Raw genomic sequence first — 21,939 nt, forward strand, 5'->3', positions numbered from 1 at the left:
GCTATATAAGATTGTCTTTAAAAACCAAAAGAAAACAAAAGCTAATAAATGAAGAGATCTAAACTCGAACTGTGACTCCATAAATCTTGTTTCCTTCATTTGAAAGCTAAGGGCATAAAACTGTCATTAGATTCTTCCAAAGGTTATTAAGAAGAGCAAATTTAGTTACAAAGGTGTTTTACAGTGTTGAAAGGCCCTACACAAAAGTTATGAGTTCCTACTCATAACTAATATACTATGTGGGATGCTAGGACAAGCAACACAGTACACATGAAGACTTCTGCAGTTACTGAACTCAGAAATTACAACAGCAAAAGATGTCTGAAAGGCATCTTTGAAAATGGGTGACCGCCATAATAAGAGCAGCCATGGTCAGGCTGATGAACGACAGGAAAAGCCTATTTACAATCTGTCCACAACCTTCACAAAGACACAACTGTTACCTAACTGCTGGAATTTCAAACCAGTGAAAATTATTATAGGGCTATGCTCATTCATTTCCAAGGCAACGTATTTCCAAAAGAGTTTTCTCTAGGATTCAGTTGACTTTAGACCAATCAAGTGGAAAACAACTATTCATAGCTGTAATTTTCTAATTTTGAATACATCAAGCTTTGGAGGAATGAATAATGGAATCATCCAGGACTTGACTACACCTGTCACATGCTCCTCATTTTTAGCCTGATCATTTCACATTTCAGCTTCATGATATGGTATAGAAAGAGACAGGCCAGAAGTCCAAGGACCATACCATCATCTCCACTCCTCCAAGAGAGGAGGCATGATCTCAGGCAAGGGGCTCAGCCTGTGGAAAACTGTGATTACATTTCTACAGGAGAGTTAATTTTTGAAATCGAGAGTTATGAACAATTAGGCTCTGTGCATGGAAGACGATCTTATTTGTACTACAAAAATTTAAGTGTTTTTCAGTGTATGATCACGCTCAGCTTAATTGATTTCCTGGAATGTCCTTTGAACTGCACACAAAGAACTCAGAGGAAACTTTCAGCCCCATCCAAAATAACAGATAGAAAAGTGGAACTTGGAGCAAAGGGGGGGTGGAGAAACAAAGTGTGAAAACATGAAAAGTGCACTTAAAAACATATTCTGTTACAGTGGATGAAATCCTCCTGGGGCCTTTTCAGATTTCTTTTTAGGGAAAACACATTTCTTGATTGCAGACTTCAAAAGTACAGAGAACAAAAAATATACTGGTGTTTCAAATTTTCTCTGGCTAAACAAAATGTCTCTTTGCTTCACCAACTTCTCTTCTCACCCTGTCTGTGATGGAACAAACAAATCAAAACCATAGTATAAATCACATAGTAGACACCCTTCCATGCTCTGGTGGTAAGGTCATTCCAGAACAGCCTTTGAGTAAGCAGACACAGGGCTGGGGCTCTTTGTCCTCCTGACCCTGATGCTTCATCCTTCTGTTCCTTGCCTCATGTGAGTCAGATATAGAAAAGGCCTGCATATGACAAAGTCAGTGCTACTGAACATCTTCATCTAGAAGGGTCTGCCACCATCCTTCTGTGCCCCTAATTTGTAGAACGGGTATCCTCACAGGATTTTTCTTGACTGCCAATTGAGTATTATGTCAAAACAAACAAAAATCATGGTGCACTAGAGATGGCAGAAACATACCTCTTATGATTATAGTTTATATTCTTTTTTTTTTTTTTTTTTTTTTTTGTTTTTTTTAAGAAGGGGTCTCCCTTAAGCCCTAGCTGCCCTGGACTTATGTAGACCAGGCTGGCCTCGAACTCAGAGATCCACCTGCCTCTGCCTCCCGAGTACTGTGATTAAAGGCGTGCCCCACCACAGCTGGCTGTAGTTTATATTCTTTTACCATAATAAGTGCAATTACTACAAAAAAAAAGATGCACAATAGGATTTCAGATTTTATGCTAAGATTTCTGGGTCAAACATGGAGGATTTCATGGAAAGAAAAGAAAGGCTTTTTCATACATTCTACCTAAGCTCAGTGTCACTCTACCACACAGTGTAAGTAAACAATTGTAGCAACAATACCAATTGTGTCTAGATGCATACAACATCCCCCAAATTCCATTCACTCAAGCATGAAGCTGTCAAAAGCCCGAGACAATCTTTTCATGCCATAGTACAGTGGTCAAGTTCTTGTGCTGTGAGTCAGAGAGAACCAAGTCTGCCTCTGAATAATCCATTCACTGAGTGTCAAGTCACTCACCTCTGAAAATTTCAGAGCCCTCAAGCCAAAAGGTAGGATACTTCCCTCAAGATATTCATGAAGAAAATTAAGATCACATTTGTTTGGCATTGACATAGTTCTTAGTCAACAGTTTGTATTCAATAAGCATTATCAGTAAATATTATCAAAGAAATTTAAGTCACTTTATATACTGATTCACTCTTTCTCATAACCCTCTTTTGTATATGTACAGAGGAAACACATATCTATATGCATCATCTATATAAACTGATTTCTAAGATGCAAGCAGTAAGTCATTCAGATTCACAAATGACAATGACGGGCTAAGATATAGCAGGTCCTATTTCTTGTTTTTACTACTTATGGAATAAGTAATACATCTAAAATAGTCATCACAATAACCACTGGAAAATATGGACGTTGCTTAGCTCTTTCTGTCAGGAACAAATACACATCTCCCAAACATGAAGCAATACACTTGAGCTTCCATCTTACTGGTCAGGACTAATCCCACATACACATCCCTTAGCCACATAGGAAGCTGGAAAACCAAGGGCTTTTGGTGGCACATTTTGGGGGGTGGGGGCTTTGTTGTTGTTGTTTGCTTGCTTCCTTGCTTGTTTTTGAACACAGTCTCCTCAGTCCCAGCCTGCCTGAAGTCACTATGTGGTTGGCACATTTTTATTGTCAAACTTGGAGTTCTGACGATAAGAAAGAAGAGAAAAATGGCCATTAGACTAAGAAGCAGTTTCCCAAGGTGGACTTCCATAGTCAGTTTAGATATAGAAAGGAAACAACTATATTATTTTCTCCTAAAATCAGAGGGGCACTAGTAAAAGGCTTCTCAATTTGACCACCAGCTATGGGGGTCCATCCCAAGGTCAAGTGACAGTGAACACAGTCAGCAACTATTCTTCTCTGCTCTACCTCCTGACATACTCCTGCTCCTCAAGGCGTAAGTCAGGTAAAGTTTCTGTGAATATCCATGAATCTCCCACCAACTTTGGCACTTTCTTCTATGTGCTCATCACAACATGATAGCAATTCCCACATTGTTCTAGATTTATCTGTGCCATTTTCCCCAATAAGCTGTCAGTTTTTAAGGCACTGTTATTGTTCTCTGCAGCCCCCGTGCCCAGGGCTAAACATGGACAGAAATGCTCCATAAATATTTCCCAAGATTTGCTCTATCTGAACTGAGTTGTGCTGCACTGTACTGAGCTGAAGGCTTGGGGATCTGGCTGCATCTCTTTTATCCAGTGTGGTGGCTAACAGGGTGCCTGCCCCAGGACCAGGAAGGATGATGACAAGCTTATAAGCTCACAGTTCATACAGATATATCATGTCTCAATGAGATCATGCCTGAGTTCGGCTTTGCCAAAAAAGAAGAGTCAAAATAGAGAAAGGAATAAAAATTTTGTTTACCAAACAGAAAGCTGAGAAAATACTCTTCCATTTAATAGGATGACAAATTAGTGAAAGTAACAAACAATTAATAAAAATCTACCACATACTCAAAGAGTTGCACAATGGCCTTAAAGCAAAGCTGTAATTGTAAATGTGCTGGCATTTGGCACAGAGTTCAGGGTTTCAAGGAAGCAAGCCACTCTTTTATGAACACTAAACAGAAATGTCACAAATAGCTTTTGATTATATTATGATTGCCATAGTCTATAGGAATGAACAAACATATGGCATTTTAAAAATAAACTACTAACCATATCCAGTGGTTTCGGTTAAAAAATGGTTCATTACTTACAAAAATTCCCCTAGACCCAGCTGTCTTCCCAAAGAAAAGTCCCATTGCCTCACTCTGAGTTTCCACTGTCATCAGGCAGATTGCCAAGGGGCCAGTCTGGTGTGGACTGAAGGGTGGACTGAAACAGAAAATGAGCACCTTGAACCAGCTTTGTATGTGGCTGAGCAATGGCTCAAGGACCCTCCTACACAGAACATAAATTGAATTACAGAGTTATACTAAATGACCAATCATATGACTACAAAAAATATTTCCAGTGCAAAGGATCAAACCCAGAGCCTCATACATGCTAGGCAAGTACTCTATCACTAACATATGGGAATGTTTAAAAGGAATTTTTAGAATATTAAGGCTGCTTATCCAATATGCTATGCTGATGCTAATTAAAATAAATTTAAGTACTAAGAAAAGCACAGCTACAACACGGGCCTGGGTTCATTGCGAGAGGAGGGTCTTGCTGAGATGACTCTAAAACAATACAGAAACGTAGTGTGGTGGTAAGAATAAAAGAAGTAAGAGAATCACTGTGATCATTTCATAACCATGGTAAAAACAAGCTATTTCTAGAAAACTAAAGTAAGGCTACTTGAAATTGGCTTGACAAGACATTGTAGAGGCCTGGTTAAGCTATAGAGCTCTGGTTTCCAAGAATAAGATGTTAACCCTAGCCACCACTCTCCCAGGTACATTCCTGCGTGCTCTCTCTCTCTCTCTTGCTCTCTCTCTCCTCCTTCCCTCCCTCTCCCTCTCCCTCTTTCTTCTCTTCTCCCTTCTCCTCCTTCCCTCCTCTCCCCCCTCCCCTCTCTCTTTCTCTCACTCTCTCCTCCTCTTCCCTCTTCTCTCTCTCTTCTCCTTATTTCCTCTCCTCCCCCTTTCCTCTCACCCTCCTCTCCCCTCTCACCCCCCTCCCCTCTCACCCTTCCTCTCCCCTCTCCCCTCTCACCCCTTCTCTTCCCTCTCCCCTCTCCTCTCTCCCCCCCCACTTTCTACTATTTTCATTACTATGCCTTCACTTTCTCCCTCTATCCCCCATAACTGACCATAAGCCAGAACCCAATGACTTCTTATTTTATTTAACTGCAGATTCTCCATATTTATTTTTCTTCTTATGCATGGCCCTTTGTGTATTTGTTTTTCATCTAAACTTCCATAAGACCCCATTCCCACTATCATTAGGGATAGCATTCTCCCACCTACCAAACAAGAAAACCACAGCTATCACTTCTGTCAGTATAAAAAAATGCACAAAGAAGACCCTCAAATTAACACATTATAATCACTGCTTACATATTATTACAAATGTCAGAGGAATCATAAACTGATAGGATAAAGGAGCCAAAAGGTTGATTTCAAAAAACTTTGAAAAGAACCAAGTTCTCCAGATGTGGGAAAGAAAGGTGTGAGGGGCTTAGAGGGATGATGGGTAACAGGGACCAAAATATACAAATGGGAGAAATAAAGTTCTGGAGTTCTACAGCATAGCAAAGAGACTATAACCCACTAGTTACTGTTTATTTCCAAACAGCCAGAGAGAGAATTGTGAATGTTGCCAACATATAAAAAGAATGATAAATGTTTGAGGTGACAGAAATCTAACCTTACTTAATCATTACATATTGTATATACGTATCAAAATATCACTCTATCTCATAAGTAGGTATAACTATTATACCAACTAAAAATAAGGTTTTTTAAAAGGAGCTTTAAAAATGTAGGACTGTAAGACCCTATTGCTGAAGACACCACATACTTGAGACATAGAACATAGCAAAATCAGACTGGTACTGACCTGGAAGTGTCATCCCTGCTGGCTTCCAACTTTCACAGTGCTGGAAGGTGCTATGCAAGCTACTGGAGGAGAAGAGCAATCATCAGTCTTACCCAGCTGTGAACCCTATGAGCCGCAATAATGACCGTCCTGACAAGACACGCCCACTTGCTCAACAGTGGCACAAATCACTTCTCGATTGGATTTAAGAACTGCTCCACCTGGTGAAACCCATGCCCAGTACCATCACTGAGGCCAAGAACATGCGCCTAGACAGGTTGTAGGCCTTAAGGGAGAACTTACTACTATTGTCCTTCTAAGTAGATACAGTATTAAACTGAATCCTAATGATTTGTTATACCCAGAAATTAGTGCATCTCTCAGCCCTCATCAGAGTAAATGGCAATTAACACAGACACACAACAGGACAAGATGTAGAGAATAAGAAACTGTGGAGTGCTCAGTCCTAAATAAAACACTTATATCACACCCTCTTCTCTCAAGGTTTAGGGATCATGGTGGAAGAGGGGGCAGAAAGAATATAAGAACCAGAGGTGGTGGTTGACTATGATGAAACTGTTTTCCGAACACAACAGAGAAAGTGCACATATGAACTCACAGCAGCCGTGACAGCATGCACGAGACCTGCTCAAGCCCAAGCCAGACAAAATCCCAGCATGAAAAGAAGAGGTAGGTAAGCTGTCCCTCCTCTAGCTGAGGAGCTACTGGCAACTGATGGTTGCTGCTGCTGGGAGAGAGTTGGTTTTCTTTAAGAGTCTGGTGCCAGGTAAGTCAACCACACCCAAGTGGATGGCCACACATCCAAGAGTATATGGGCAGCACAAATTGGACTTGATGTTTTTGTTGCTTTGCTTTTCTGAAAAAGATACAATGTAAGGTAGATCGGGATGGGAATGTGAACCTGGCAGGAGTTGAAGAGGGGGGTGAATATGATCAAAACACACTGTACAGACTTCCCAAAGAACCAATAAAAATACTTTAGAAAAGAAAATGTAATATGGAGCTACAAAGCCAGTGTCACCAAAGTAAAAAACATCTACAAAGCTTCCAAGTTCAGGGTCTAGTTAAGATCAGATCAGTAGTTAAGATCAGTGGTCTTGCAAAAGATCCAGGTTCAGTTCTCAGCACCCACATGACAGCTAACAACCACCTGTAACTCCAGTTCCAGGGGATCTGACACCCTCTTCTGACCTCCATGGGCACTGCATGCAGGTTATGCACTTACATACATTCAGGTAATACACTTATAAATAAAAATTATTTAAAAAAAAAAAAAGCTTCCAAGTTCAGTCTGAGCACACAATGGACAGCTCAGGAATTATCTTCCTATCACATTCCCATGCTTTCCACAAACTTTGTTTAGCATTTGATCAACTGAACCCTTCCTAACCAGAGTGTCTTTACTCAAATTCTATTTTTAGGAATTGGAAGAACAAAAGGGAATACTGGTCACAGCTATGTGTGGGCATCAATAAAAAGTGATCCAAATAAGCTGGGCATGGTGGTGTACGCCTTTAATCCCAGCACTCAGGAGGCAGAGGCAGGCGGATCTCTGTGAGTTCAAAGCCAGCCTGGTCTACATAGTGAGTTCCAGGACAGCTGGGGCTACAGGGAGACCCTGTCTCAAAAAGACAAGAAGTAGCAAAGAACAACTGGACAAGCTACTGCCTTCAGATTTCATAGCTATTTGTGTGTTCTAGATGTTGAGTGACTCTTCAATGAAATTCTAATTTTAGAATTTGCTTTCCTCATGCTTTTGTAACAGAAATCATCCTATTTTATGATGAAAACAGCTTTGAGCAAACATAGCTAACCACTCAGTTCATATATGTTTATCAGGTCACATTTTCCATTACACTTAGAATTTCTTCCCAAATTCCTGAACTGCTATATTACCACCAGCAGAAGTCCATTCTGAAATAGGGTATCAAGTCCCTCATACTTAAAAAATTAAAAATAAAATAGAATTCTGCTCAATTGCCAAACAACAAAGAACACATGATTTCAGAGTTGTTTCAGAATTATTGTCTTTATTCTGAGAATGATATAAAAAAATCATCTAAATTTACCCTAAAACCTTAACCTGAGACATGTTCATAATGAACAAACCTCATGGCCAATATTCTCTTCAGATACATGTCTCTCTCTTCACCATAGAACATGAACACTAAATGGTCATCCACACAGCCAGGCTCATTCCACCTCAGCAAGCTATTTAGTGCTCTAGGGAAATGTGATATCAAATAATAGTTTGCACACCTACATTAACCTGCATATTTTTACATATTTTAATATTTTCATATTTTGCTCATGAGAAACTGTATACATGGGTTAGTGTTTTTATTGCCATTTTCAAAGCCTGGACATTTTTTATTTTATTTACAAACAAATTAATCATTGGGAAACAAAAGTTGTAAAGATGCAAAATAAGCAAAATTATGCTTTTCCTAGCCTTTTCTCATTTCACCTTATTGAACTCATACTACTGGAGGGCTCTTTAGTGATTTCTATTTTAATCATATTTCAGCAAGGATTCGGTTGGTTACAGCTTTTTATTTAGCAACATGATTGTTAATGTTGAATCAAGTATATGCAACTCTTCTCCAGTTTTCATTTTCTTGAATAGACTGTACTATCTTGCAACAAGTAATTTGTTGCTATTTTATTTCCTCATCCATTCAAAGGATACACAACCACAGAACTTGACTCAAAAGATGTATGTGTTGGGGTTCTAACAATAGTCCAAGAGAGGTGACACCCACCTGAAATGGGTAAATCTATGTAACAGCTTGTACAAGACAGGTTGGTACCACACGTGTTCAAAATTTGCGAAAACCCTTACAAGTGGTTATTATATAAATTTAAAGAGGTCTTGCTAAGACAGAACAAGCCTATAATTTTAATTCAACCACTTAAAAGAGTGGAAAACTCCATTGTCAATTTACTCTTAACCATTTAGGAGCCCCAAGTTAGGAATCTGTTTTGAGGAGTGAAGATAAAAACTTTCTGTTTGTTTTTACATCAAAGAGACTAGACAGAATTGATTCTTTAGATACCTGGCAGCACCATCTAAAATGACTTCTATTTCAAGGAAGATTCTAAAGGAATAAAACGCATTTAAATAAGAGATCACCTTAGGAATTCCAACCAAGAGGAAATATAAGAGAAACCAAAGGAGAATCAATAGACTCAATAAATGGCTAGATAGGGAAGGAAACGAACAGGGAAGAACCAAAGATAGTTAAAAATTTTGACTCCAGATGTGAACAGGAACATGGGGACGCTATGCTCACACTTCTAAAAAGTATGATGAAGTAAAACTCCTGTCCAAGGGAAAGTTATTAAAGAACCTGACATACCTGCCTCTAGACCACACTCACGGAAGAACTCTGGAGAATTTATGGAGCATAGTCCCTCATCCCAACTGCTTCTGCTTCAAAAGGTCATACTCACAAAGTCCTGAATCTAAATCACTGGTATTAAGTACCCAAGTCCTTCAAAAGTTGCTTCCTTCTATGTAAAAAGTTTTCTAAACAGAATATCAAGAAGATTCTTGTCAGTGTCCATCACTTTTCAACTACATTCCAGTCACATGCGCACACTCGGGCTTTCTGCCCTGCAAACTTTGATCCCAAACCACAGGCTGTATCCTACCTTCTTCTTGGGTGGTAATGCCTGTCTCAGTCATTTATCCCTGCTTACTTCACTAAAGAAATTTCACATTCACATTGTAAGTTCCAAACACTATTCTGGTTTTCCCCCCTTTTCCACTCCAAGTTACAAACTTCTTTTAGCCCTGCGCACCCTAGCACCTGCAGTACACTAGAACCCTCTGAGGCCTCCTGAACTCATGAGTCACTATAAATAGCAACAGCATCAACTCTCCCATGACACATAAACACACTATTCATAACATCTCATGGCATAATAAGATAGAATTTAACTATTGGAATAGAATAGCAAGTGGCAAGAGGAAGTGAATAGTTAACTACCATTTGGAGGACAGGCACATCAAGGTGACTTCAGGATAACTGAATTTCAGAAAGTCAAGGCTCCCTAAAATATTTATACAGTCAACTGGATAAAGAAGACCGAACCATTGTGACACAGTCATTTTTATAGCCATCAGTATCATAGGGATAAACAACTATTTGTACCAGACAAAGCATAATATTGTTACACAAACTAACTCAATGCAATATGCAAAACACTTTTCAGCACCACACTCTCTCAAATTCCTAACCAGATTAATTTCACTGAGAAACAGGAAGAGCCAGGAAGACATCCTTTTCATCAAAGAGAGAGAACCCATTTGTTTGCAGGGGTGGAGAACAGTCCAACTGTTGACTAAATTGGAAAGGAGAGTGGTAAGCAGGCCACTTGCTTCTGGCAGTGCTCCACACATCAGAGCAGCTCAGTGCTTGCCAGTTCTACCCCTGGAAATCCTCCACTCCTAGGTTCTTTCACCTGCCAGCCAACATCCAGACTGACACCCACTGGCAAGTTCAGAGACTGAATTTAGGTTGTTGGTTCTCCCAAAGAAGCCATTGGGAGCCAGGGACAAAGCTGATGGTGAAAGTGAACAAACACTAATGAGAACTTATGGAAGAAAAGGCTGAACAAGCTTAAAAACTGTGATTACAATCTACAGGGAATTAATCTCCACAAAGTACGGCCTGCTGCTTTTGTCACTACCTGCATGCAGGAGGTGGGGAAAGATAAGACTGAAGAAGGTCCTCAGGATGGCTCCAAATAATTATTGTTGGGCCAGCAGACAGCTCTTCTGCTCAAGGAGCCTGCAAGGAAGCCTGATGGCCTGAGTTCCAACCCCAGGACCCACATGGTAGGAGGAGAGAAGTGACCCCTCAAGTTATCCTCTGACATTCATACCACACCATGGCACGTGTACACACACATACACATACACACACACACACACACACACACACACACAAAATCCACACAAAAATATATTATTAAAAACATATATTGCTTCAAGGCCAGCATGGTCTACATAGTGAGTTCCAGGACAGCTGGGGCTACAGGGAGACCCTGTCTCAAAAAGACAAAAACAAACAAACAAAAACCATATATTGCTAACCAGATGCATTGCTCATTTGATGTTCAGAACACTGGAATTCAATTCTATCATAATCTCCTTTGTACAGATGAGGAAACCAGAGCATAAGGCAAAATATATTTCCTAGCTCACTCTAGCTCAAGCCAACTGGCTGAAATACATGCTGTTAGGTACTCTAGTTGGGCAGCCCTTCCAGTGAAAATACATCGCAAGGCCCCCTTCTGAAAAAGCAAAGTTGAAGTTTTCAATTATTTTTCAATATAAAAAGCTTTTGTTCTCAGACCTAAAGATAAAATGCTTCCTCCTACTTCCAGGAGGCAAAAAATAGACAAGAGAATGGAACAGGCAGCCTGGTGCTCCTGTGTATGTGTTCAGAGTGGAGCTATTTCTCTTCATACTGGTGTGGTTCCAGGATCCCTTTTCTCCTACAAGCCAACTCGTTTTTCATATATGCCAATGGTATTTACTTTATAGAATGACATTTTACTTTATGGTATCAAAATTAAGGGTCATACCTCAAAACATTACAAAAAATGAAAAAGTAGAACTGAAGCAAGAAAGTGTGAGGTCAGGCTGAGGAAGAGCACAGGGGTGTGCTGGGAAAGCGGAAGTCAAATGACAAAGCACCAAATATTCTTGGCTCTTGTGAAAAGCTCCTCTGTTCATTTACCCGGAAGCCCCAAACAAAAGCAACTGCCCATTTCTCTGCTTTAGTTTCCTGAATATAGCTGGATCACCAACTGGCATCCATTGTCCCTGGCTCACAGAACAATGCCCACTAGCATAAATCCATCCGTTCTGGTACACATCCAAAGAGCCAGGAACGAATGCCACAAGACAGAGCAAGTGTTGGTCCACATGGGCAGGGCGCTGTGCAGCCATCACGGCAGACTTGTGTACAGAAGGCAGCCAGCACCTCTGCACCCATGCAGGTTCTGGCTGTCCAGAAACACACCACACAGCAGATCAATATGCTCAGCTTGCAGTTGTGTCTAACATTTCACACAGCTTCACAGACTCCGCAGTCACAAAGTGGCCTGTGGTGCTTCCATAAACATTCCAGGACACTAACAAAACATGAGGAGCAGAGGCCAAAGCCATTAATAGTGGGCAGCTGAGCTGTGTTTCTCGATCCCAGCAGCCAGGACCATCTTTCTGCTGCTTTGGGGGCAAGCCTCAGAGGATGGCAGCTGCTAACTTGGAGGGAAAAGTGCACGGTGGAGGAGGTAAAAGGATTATTTTTAAGAAAGAGCACAATCTAACTTTTCTCTCCTCCACCCACTCCACACCACCTCCTCATTCCCTGTCTCTCCTGCCTGTTCTTCCAGTTCACTTTTCCTCCACAGCCTTTCTCTCCCCATCACTCAGGGCACCACACTCTCACACATATCTCTTTCCCTGTATCCCCAGATGGGACACCAGCCCTAACACCACACTGGGAATAGAAGTCATGAAAAGACTTAGGGCTACTGCTGAGCTCAGGAGGGATGTGAAGCTGGCTGGCTGGCTTCCCTTCACGGCTGCAAATATGTAAGGATCAAATACACATCTACTTTTTAGGAACACTATCTTGATGCCAGAGTGATGGGAAAAATAAAAAGCATCTCTATTCTAAGCTAAATGAACCTGTTAATTATGTCATCTTCCTGATGTGCCTGGATGATTTCTCCTTAGAACTGCCTTTGAGTATTCAGTTCCCTGTCTCTTGACTATGGCTTTTCAAGTGCAGTAATGAGCACTCAAAGTGTACAAGACAAATGTATGGGCTCTGTGGATCAATTTCTTCCATCACCTACATCTAACAGGCAGTACATACACTCAGGAGCCATCTACACAAACCAAAACACCATATTGGCAACAACTGAAATAACGAGGCATCTTCTGAAGTGGGACAATTCAAAGTTAGGGCCTGATCTTACACAGCAAGGGAGGAAGGCAATGCAGGGAAACCAAAAGATGATGTGTGGAGACAGAAAGAGCTGGATTGTTGAGGTGTGGGAAACACAACAATAAAAGCAGGGTGTGCTGGAAAGCTTTAGTGTCAACTTGACACACCTGGGTTGAGGGAGCCTCAATTGGGAAATTGCCTCTATTGGACTGGCCCATGGCCATGTCTGAAGGGCATCTTGATGAGTGATGTGGGAGGGTCCAGCCCACTGTGGGTGGTGCCACCCCTGGGCAGGTGGGCCTGTGTTGCATAAGAAAGCAGGCTGAGCAGGGGCCAAGGAAGCAAGCTAGTAAGCAGCATTCCTCCATGGCCTGTGCTCCAGCTACTGCTTCCAGGTTTAGCTCCTGCTTCCAGGTTCCTGCCCTGAGTTCCTACCTTGGGCTTCCTGATGAACTGTGACCTTGGAGATGAAAGCTGAATAAACCCTTTCCTCCCCAAGTTGGTATTGGTCAGAGTATTTTGTCACAGCAATGAAGAACAAACTAGGACACAAGGCTTATGTTTTTCCTCTTTAGTAATCTAGTCATTCAAATGTCCTTCAGTGAACATGTAATTAAGCACATTCTATGGATCCTGCACAGTTCTAAGGGTCATAGTTAATGAATAGGACACACCTGACTTTTGCCGCCATAAAACTTACCATCTAGCATTCATTGAAAACAAATTATAAGCTGAAAAACTGCTAGTTGAAACATGTATCATGAAGGAAACAAATATGGAACAGAGAAGGACAACACTGGACTTCAGCGTTAGAGTGGTCAGAAAGGCCTCTCTGCAGCGGCAACATTGTAAAACTAGAGGATAAAGAAAAAAGCTAATGGAGATAAGAATGGTGTAGCCATCCCAGAAAGCTGAGCTTGCAAGTGAAAGGCCCTGAGGCTCAGGAGCAAGGATCTAAAACCTCAGTATGTTTGGAATCATGTGAGCAAAGAGAATGGCGCCATGCAGGCTGGAGTGATGCTGTGGGCCAGAATGCACAGTTGAGATGATTCTTGAAGGGCAATGGGAAGCTCTCTGCACAGGAGTGGCACAACCTGATTCATACTTCATCATGACCAATGTTGCCTCTGAGTGGAGAAAGACTAACAGCAAAGGCTGCTGCAGTTGCCTAAGCAAAACATGACAGCTCTGCAGACCAAAACAGAGCAGCTCAGGTGGAAAGGAGTGGACAAAGTGAGTATTCAGACACAGACCCAACAGAAGTCACTGAATTGCCTATGGGGATGCAAGCACAGCAAAACTTGGAGATGCCTCTCATCCAGTTACTATTTATCTGTGAGGTGCTTGGTTGTTTTTTCCCTCAGGAAATATAATCAGCACATGATTCACAACCAGCACATGTAAACATCTCATCTGTAGGGCACAACAGCTATATAGATGTAAGTAACTCAGACATCCTGGATTCAAGAATAGCGGCAACTACACATGGCAGTTGTTGGAGACAACAATGGATCATGAAGCAGATATTTCACTAAGTTTTCTCAAAATTTTATTGTCATGATGGTGCCAGAACCCTGTGGCTTCCTCAAAGATTTCTACATTAGGATGCAACCATTCGAACTTTTAAGTAGAACTGCATCAGGTAGACCAACTGCCATTCTACCTACTCTCCAAAGTAAGCAGCAGAGAAACTACTAGCAGTTCCTGAAGGGACTTCACATCAAATATTTGGCTCATGCCAAATATTTCATGACCAGCAGGAAAAAAACAATTATGAAATGCACATTTATAATAAAAATCTCTGGGCTAGGAATGTAGCTCAATTGGTAGAATGCTTGCCTGACATACATAAGTCAACCCATAGCATGACATTAACCAGGTACGGTAGTGCATACCTGTAATCAGCACCTCAGGAGGTGAAGGCAGAAGGTTCAGAAGTTTAAGATCATCCTTGGCTACAAAGCAAGCTCAAGGTCAATCTGGGCTACATAAGACCCTGTCTTTTAAAAACACAAGAAAATTCCTGCAGTCACTGAATGCAGGTCCTTCAGAACTGTCAACAACATTTAGAAAACCTAGCAGAGGACACAAAGCAGTATGCCCCAGAAAGAGACCTCTGGGAATTTGCCCTCAGAATGAACTGCCTTGCTTATTTTACATGCTATATTCAAACTGCCGCAGAGAGAAACAATTTCATGACTAACACACATTCAGACTCTGATCTTTCTGATCTGTGCTTTCCTATTACCTGAGTTACTGGTACTGCTTCCGTTGTCTTTCCTAAAAAAATGGTGCATAATTATCACATCTAAATCCCTTGGCCCTTTTGTTTAGGTAAGCACCTTTCTTTTTAATGCAGATAGTGATATCACATTCTTGTTCTTAACTGAAGAATGAGAGATACCTTCAAAAGAGGGAGGAAATGGAGTGGAAGAGGGGGGTGGAGGAGGACAAGAGGAGAGGGAAGGGGAAGGGAAAGGAGAGGAGAGGAGGGATCTGTCACATGCACTGGGGACAGCCCTTCTTTGATACTGGCTCAGGTCATATCAAAATAAACACTAAATAGAAACAAACCATAGTAATGGTTTTTCTTTTTTTTCTTCAATCTATTCATTGTGGCCATTTTTATATGCATTTCAAAGACTTTGTTCAAAATGAAGACTTAGTTGATATATCATGAAGGATCATTTGAGAAAAAGAAAGAGTTCTCCTGACACTCCAATGAAAAGAACATAGCTTTAGTCACTTTTCTCTGTTCCTTCCTGTCTCCTACTTACTCCAATACCTTTATGGAGTAGTGATCCATCTCCAAATTCTCCTCCAACATTTAAGCTTTAGTTCAGTGGCTCATCTGTATCGCTCCTCTGAGCGTGGTATTTTTCTGGCTTGCTAAGCCACCTGCTCAGGCCCAATGTTAAGACTATAAAAGATTTTCATCATTATACTTCACACCATCTTTAATTTAATACTGTAAATTCACTTTTCAACACCCCTAAGCTATTCATTCTAATTTGGCCTGTCATCATTTGCAGTGACCGAACTTGATCTTTATCCATGCCACCCATAATGCTTTGATTTCAGGGTCTGGATTTCTCCAACTGTAGCAGAGACGAAGAATATACAGAGCTCTGTCACCACAAAAGCTGTCACTGAGTAACTCCCCTTGAGGAATCTTCCAAAAATTGGCATGTGTTTCTCGAGTACAGATTCATTCTCACTCCCATAAGACTCCTCACACATAGCCAAATAATCTCCAAACATATGTTTAAAACCCACAGTCCATTCTGTCACTCGAGTCCAGGAGTATTCTTTGATCTGCTGTTGTTCTGGTCTTAACATTGTATGCAATGCACAAAATATACTATACTCAACATTTCAAGAGCTGGGCCCCTCAGCATTCCACTCTGAGCTATGCAATGCTCCCCCATTACTCCTTTCTAAATCATTGACCTAGCCCTCAATCAAGTTAAATGTCACCTGCAACTGTGACATTTGGTAAGATGCATCAATATACACACATATGCACTCTTATCCTAACCTCATGTCTCAACAGAAACTATTTCTAAGCAGAACCAATCCAAAGAACTCTTTTCTTTATGTGCTCCAAGCTGGACTAGTACTCAGAGAGATTCACCTGTCTCTGCTGGGATTAAAGGTATGTGCCACCTCGCCCAGCCAAATAGCTCTTTTTACTGTTGGTTACTATAGTTAAATATTATATCATCTGTAAAACTATGCCCTGTTTCACTTATCAGCACGTAGGATAGCCAATTGTGCCTTGGGTCAGATCTTTTCCCATCAATCGGAATCTTCTACATGAACTCCTAATATCAACCTGTCAGCATAAGGAAAGCATCTCCACAGACATAACTCTTTTAACAGTCCATCCCAGAATTCCTTACTCCCTCTTACATTAGCCACAGACTCTGGAAAGCATCTTTCCAATGATGAGCAGTAAAGCAGAGAGAGGTGCTGAGCCAAGAATACTCACTGAGTGGCTTGAGGATGCTGCTGCTGGATTCATCAGCATTTTCTACATCTGATTTGTCTGAGTAGTTTTCAGAGATCCTCTCCTTTTCTTTCTTTTCCTTATGGCCTGTCTTTCTCTTGTGACGTCTCCTTCTTCTGTAGCTCTTGGGCACATGGACCCCAATGTAGATGGTGTGGTGGCCTAAGGAAAGAAACAAGTCACCTGTCATTTCAATTTATGCTAACTCTACACAAGTTGCACAAGATCCAGAGACCAGAGAAAAGGGAGATGTTATCATTCAGTATTTGACTAATTCAAAATATTGAATTCTGGAAATACAGAATTTCTTCCCAAACTTCAGTTAGCTATAGTATAATTCCACCAATTGGCTGGCACTTGAATCTGTGAGGGAGGTTCTCAAGCTCTGTCCTCATAGACCACTTTTGTTTGGGAAAATCAAAACATATCAAATTGAAAATCAAGAATGCTTAATTCTGGCCACATTTTTGCCACCTGTTAGCTAAATGACCTTCATTGAACTTCTTTTTGTTTGTGTGTTTGTTGAGACAGTCTCATGTAGCCCTAGCTAGCCTCAAACTTGCCATATAGCTGAGGATGACCTTGAACTTCTAATACTCCTACGTCCATCTCCCAAGTTCCCACTACCATGTCCTGTTTATGACCTGCTGTGGATGGAATCCAGGGCTTCATACATGGTAGGCAAGCACTCTACCAACTGAGCTGCATTCACAGCCTCATCACTTCTTAACTTCTTGAATCCTCAGTCACATTTATATAGTGAGGGGCTTAAACTGGGTAACTCCTAGAGGCCATTCCTGGTTTAACTTTTCATGACCTGTGATTACACCAACCGGAACAAAGACAAAAGAAGCTGCTGGGTTACAAAACTAAAGTTCAGAAAGTCATTTGCTGGGAATAAGGTTTTATAGTATAACTTTTTTATCCAATCAGCAGAATAGAGTCTTAGAACTGGGACAAACTGAGAAAAATAAGACATTCTTGGAGAGATTTTAGAAATACTCAAATGTTCACACTAGGAAACAGCTAAAACGAACGTCAGCTACAGTGCCATTCTCATTTTTCTTTTTTCGTTTCCAAAAGTTTCTAAAATCTGGCTGCTGCAATGATAAAAATAAAACTCAGCCCAGCAAAAATTGCCTTGAAGAGAAGGTAACTCCTAGAGGCCGTGAAGAGTGCTCAGCCCTCTAGACAGAAGGAACTGACAGCATCCAAAAGGATGGAAAACCAGGACTCAAAGTTACACATCTTTTTTTATAATCGAAAAACTTTTACTTTCACTTCATATATAATATCACTTCTGAAGGTGGGAAACATCATTTTGAAAGAATTTAAATAGTTTTTAAGTGCAAATTAGATTAGTTTATCTCATCTAAGGGTTTCATTTCCCATTTCTGGAATTATTCTTTGATGACACTTGACAGCACCATAGAAAACATCATATACCACCATGCAACACCACCTTCCACTATCAAATGCTATGAACTACGTTCTGTGTAATTCACTAGGCACCATAAAAACACCATAATTCATGAAATGAATTAAATTGGCAGGTCAAAAGAATCAGATGCTATTTCAAGAAAAAGACTCCCAACTACGGAATGAAGAAGCATACGTGAATGGGGTAGCGTGCCAAAAAAAACCAGACACCTGACCACCTGATGCCTAGAATGAAGTGGGACCATGTTCACGTGAAGCAGCAAGCCCACACCCAACACAGAAACAGCAAAAGCACAGCGAAAATCTCCCCACAGAATGTGTGCCAATGAGAAATTTATCATGTCTAACCATTTACAAGCAAATTGTTCTCATGGGAAAGCTATATTGTACTAGGAAGTAGGAAATGTCTTAGAAACAATGTGAATTAAGAAAGAGTGTCAATTGTTTCCTGTGCTCCAGTTACTGAGGGAGTCCTTCCAGCTTTATCTCAAGTGTCAACAATACAAGTCAGCAGAGCCAAGCGACTTCTTTAGTAAATCAAACACTGAAAGCTTGGTTGCCTTCACTCACAAATTAGAAAAACATCACATACACACACACACACACACACACACATGCAAAGAGGAAATTTTTATGTCACACTGAATATTTTCTATATATTATTAATTTTAAAAAGTCACACTGAATACTTTCTATATATTATTAAACAATGGCAACTATGAAAAATAATAATTAAGCTACATCAGTCATGATAACATGACAGAGTAAGGTTTACTACATGAACTGGTCTGTGTAGTACATTTGATGAAGTCATTTAAAAGATAGTCTGTATATGTGGTACCATTCTTCTCACTTGGTCCCTGTAGCAAATCCAGCTGGTCCCCATCCCTCTAACTCCTTTTCCCAAGCCTTCCCTGCTCTTCTCAGTAAGGAGGCCTTCAGATTTGAGGCTGCACTCCAGAGTGCTATGGAACCCTGGTCAAGTAGACAAGGGGGTTCCTTTAAAGACATACCAAATTCCGGGCATTTTTATTAGTTTATTAAGGAATAATTTACAAACTATAAATCTATTCATTGTAAGAGTATAATTCAGCCAGGCATGGTGGCATACATCTTTAATCCCAGCATTCGGGAGGCAGAGGCAGGTGGATCTCTGTGAGTTCAAGGCCAGCCTGGTCTACATAGTGAGTTCCAATGATCTTAGTCCCACATGCCCACTCTTAGGCATTTTAATACCGTCACTGATGACATTTGGGAAGGCACAGTCCTCTAATACTCTCACAGCTATAAACTCTTTGTGGGGCTCCTTACAGCATGATAAAAGACAATATTCCCAGTGAGGAACATACAGCCTCCCAGGAAGAAGCCCAGGAAATGATGGCACTGAGCTGAACAAACACAAAGCATCCTCCCTCTCATCACACATCCATTGGTAGCTACATTTTCCCTTTTGATCTTGTGTCACAAGAGGAGAAGGAAAGTGATTCTGGGTAAAGGGTACCTTTAGGAACTTGAGGACAATGTGTGTTGCTTTATTAATTATTTCTAATCTCTCTCTACTTCAACTTCTTTACACATAAGAGGAGACAAACACGACAGTCTTGCTTTGAAGGACCAGGCTGAGATGGGCATGCTGTGAATAGGAATAGCCAAATATTTAATAAGTCATATGTGCCAAGTAACAAAAACACCAAAAGTAAAATGAGATGAGATGAAAGCATTCTTACTACCCCCACAGAGCTCCTGTCTTCTTGATCAATAGAAATGGCATTACTGCTGGAAAGAATCTATCGTTGCTGAAAATATCATAAGTAGATCTCAATGTTTATTTTCATTAAAATATCTTTACCTGTCTCAGAAATGTCATGAAGAGTAATGGCTATTTTAAAATTATAACTCATAAAATGCAAGCTCTTAGGGAAGCCACAAAAGTTGAGGGTATAGTTATTATTCAATGTATGAAAAGAAAAGGTGGAATTTGACAGACAAGCTTTGCAAACCACAGAAGTCAAAACAAAACAGTTAAGATGATCAAAAAAAACCAGGGTAGCTAACAAGCTCATTATAAGGAAACATTTAGGTTTAAAAAAAAAAATCTCTGCTAGAAATTCATGAAAAACTGCTTACAAAAAATGATGGAAAATAGAGAATAAAACTTCTTTTTAAAAATTGCTTTAATGCATAAAGAAGACATAAGTGTTCTAAATGTTATTAAAATAAAATTTACAATCATAGTGAAATTAAAGAATCCACAACTGACAGTATTCATTTAGGTGTATAGTCACAGGGCCCCGCATCCTCAGTTTGGCAGGAGCCTCAGTATTGCATGTTCAAATAAATACCCCACATGCCTTTCTCTGACAGATGGTGGGAGTTCCTAACACAATCTAAGTGTCTCCAAAATACTTCACAATCCACACTACAGCCAGGCCTGCTGAGAAGAAAACACGGCTCTCTTGGCCATGTCTGAATGTCAGATCATCACTGCTGATCCCTGTTTCTTCCATCTTTACCTGCTCCACCCCAGTTATTAACAGGAACTTCATGAACCCGTCAGATCCAGTTCTCCCAATTCCTGAATATAGCCAGTGTTAACTGTATACCTCAGATTATCACAATGGTGTTTTCAGGGCAGAGAACTCTTACACTTTGTAACTCTATACCCATTCAAAGTTAAGGTAGCTTTCACAGATAGCTACTTTGCTACCACAGATGACTCTCATTTTGGGAGAATTAAACAACTCCACAAGCCAGAAAATTAAAAATTCACCAGACAAAATAAAACTTCTATGGAAGACTTGATGGGTAACATCATATGTCTCCATGTGTGAAATGGAACTATCAGCTCCAGCCTAGCAAAGATGGTGCAGTGCTTACACGCCAATGACAGCAACCTTTGCTAAAATCTGTAAGCACACTAGTGGCTGCTGGGTGCTTCATCTCTGGCACCTCATGTAATCTTGCTGTTAACCTTAGATACAGTAGCAGAAACCAAAGTTTGGGAAGTCAAGGTTGTTGTCACTAACTAACCAATGTCCTCTTCAGAACATCCCACAAGAGAAATCTTTCTCAGGTAACAATGTCAACATGAGGTAAGTACCATCTTTGCCAGGTTTTTTAAAATACACATTTATAATGCTGAGAAGTTGGTTTGGTGGGTAAGGCATGACCATCCATGCCTATAACTCTAGAGCTGGGTGGGGGGTGGGAGCTGTTAGGGAGGCAATGGAGACAGGAAGATTGCTGTGGCTGCTCACCAGTCAGCCAGGCTAAAAAATGACAAGCTCCAGGTTCAGAGCAAGTGCCTCAAGGGAAGAAAGTGGAGAGTAGTACAATAGGACACACAATGTCCTCCCCTTCCTCGGTGTGCGCAGCCAATATGTAGTGAGTGCAGTGCTTCACTCTTCCCATTTCTCAACCACTGTTTTTCCCTTCACCCCGAGCTGCTTTGGAAGAAGGCAGTATGTTTTTTAACTTCATATCTCAGTACGATGTGCTAGCTAAAGGATAATCACAGTGCAGATAAAATCTTTGCCCAGAAATTTACCTTTCTGTACCTCCAGTCACTGCTCCTGCCTCCCACATTCAGTTCTAATTAAATACCAAGGGCTGCTCCAGATTTGGTTCTTAACCTCTATTGTTGCTCTTTCTATAATCAACCAATTTCTGTTCTCTATGGTTTGAAGCAAAGATTCCACAAACCAAGGCACTTTATACCCTCACAGAACTGATCAGCACTAATTCAAAAATATAAGTTAAATGCTGCCTTCCCTGGCCTAT

At 40.7% G+C, this 21,939-nt stretch overlaps 1 protein-coding gene across 5 annotated transcripts in view; it reads right to left on the reverse strand.

The window, feature by feature from the left end:
* Slc4a4 (solute carrier family 4 member 4) overlaps positions 1-21,939 on the reverse strand; it is a 476,303-nt gene that overhangs the window by 274,175 nt on the left and 180,189 nt on the right. For all 5 annotated transcript variants that reach the window (XM_008829281.3, XM_029561709.1, XM_029561710.1 and 2 more), the window contains one exon: positions 16,702-16,881. In XM_008829281.3, the coding sequence (XP_008827503.1) occupies positions 16,702-16,881 (180 nt within the window). The remainder of the gene's footprint in view (positions 1-16,701; positions 16,882-21,939) is intronic.

This window comes from Nannospalax galili, unplaced genomic scaffold (genome assembly GCF_000622305.1).
Source record: "Nannospalax galili isolate Female #2095 unplaced genomic scaffold, S.galili_v1.0 scaffold50, whole genome shotgun sequence".
In the NCBI taxonomy this organism is placed as follows: domain Eukaryota; kingdom Metazoa; phylum Chordata; class Mammalia; order Rodentia; family Spalacidae; genus Nannospalax; species Nannospalax galili.